Source organism: Morone saxatilis, unplaced genomic scaffold (assembly GCF_004916995.1).
Source record: "Morone saxatilis isolate NCDOM2014 unplaced genomic scaffold, NCSU_SB_2.0 Contig17, whole genome shotgun sequence".
Lineage (NCBI taxonomy): Eukaryota > Metazoa > Chordata > Actinopteri > Moronidae > Morone > Morone saxatilis.
Genome location: NW_023339729.1, coordinates 24571133 through 24571703, shown reverse-complemented (window position 1 = coordinate 24571703; position 571 = coordinate 24571133). Strand labels below are relative to the sequence as shown.

The window sequence follows — 571 nt, the reverse complement described above, 5'->3', positions numbered from 1 at the left end:
AATACTTGTTAGTGGATACATTCATTGTTAGTTTGAGTCTTTTTAGGGGATTTGTTGGACAGAGATACCAAGTAAACCCACAAAATATTAAAAGAAAAGGTGAAGTCTTTTAATTTGCTGGACTGAGGCTTTCTGACTGATGGTGCTGAACACACTATCCTCCCTTTGTCTTACCTTTCTTTTTCCCTCACCCTCTCTCTCTTCCTCCTCTTCTTGTCTTGACACTTTATTTCTTTCTTTCTCCCTTTCCTCCCTCACTGACTTTGCCCTCCTCTCCTGCCCTTGTTTCCTTTCCTTCCTTCCCTCCTTGCTCTCTCCTTTTCCTTCCTGTCCTTCCTCCAGATGACATAGCCGGGCCTCAGCCTGGGCCTTTCCTAGTGAGTGTTATGGGCGCATCCCTGCAGTCCCTCCCCCTGCCTCTCCCTCCTCCTCCTCCTCCCTCCCACGCCACCATCCAGCACAGTCTCAGCCTCAATGGTAAGACGGTGTCGGTGAATCTACTCGTTTTGCCCCCTGGCACTAAACAGGAAGTGAGAGCTGCCGCGGAGCGAACAAAGCAAAAAAACATGAA

General features: G+C 48.7%; 1 protein-coding gene across 1 annotated transcript in view; it reads left to right on the top strand.

The window, feature by feature from the left end:
* socs7 (suppressor of cytokine signaling 7) overlaps positions 1 to 571 on the top strand; it is a 15940-nt gene that overhangs the window by 6971 nt on the left and 8398 nt on the right. Inside the window, 1 exon segment of the mRNA XM_035660114.1 lies at positions 343 to 477. Within this exon segment, the coding sequence (XP_035516007.1) occupies positions 343 to 477 (135 nt within the window).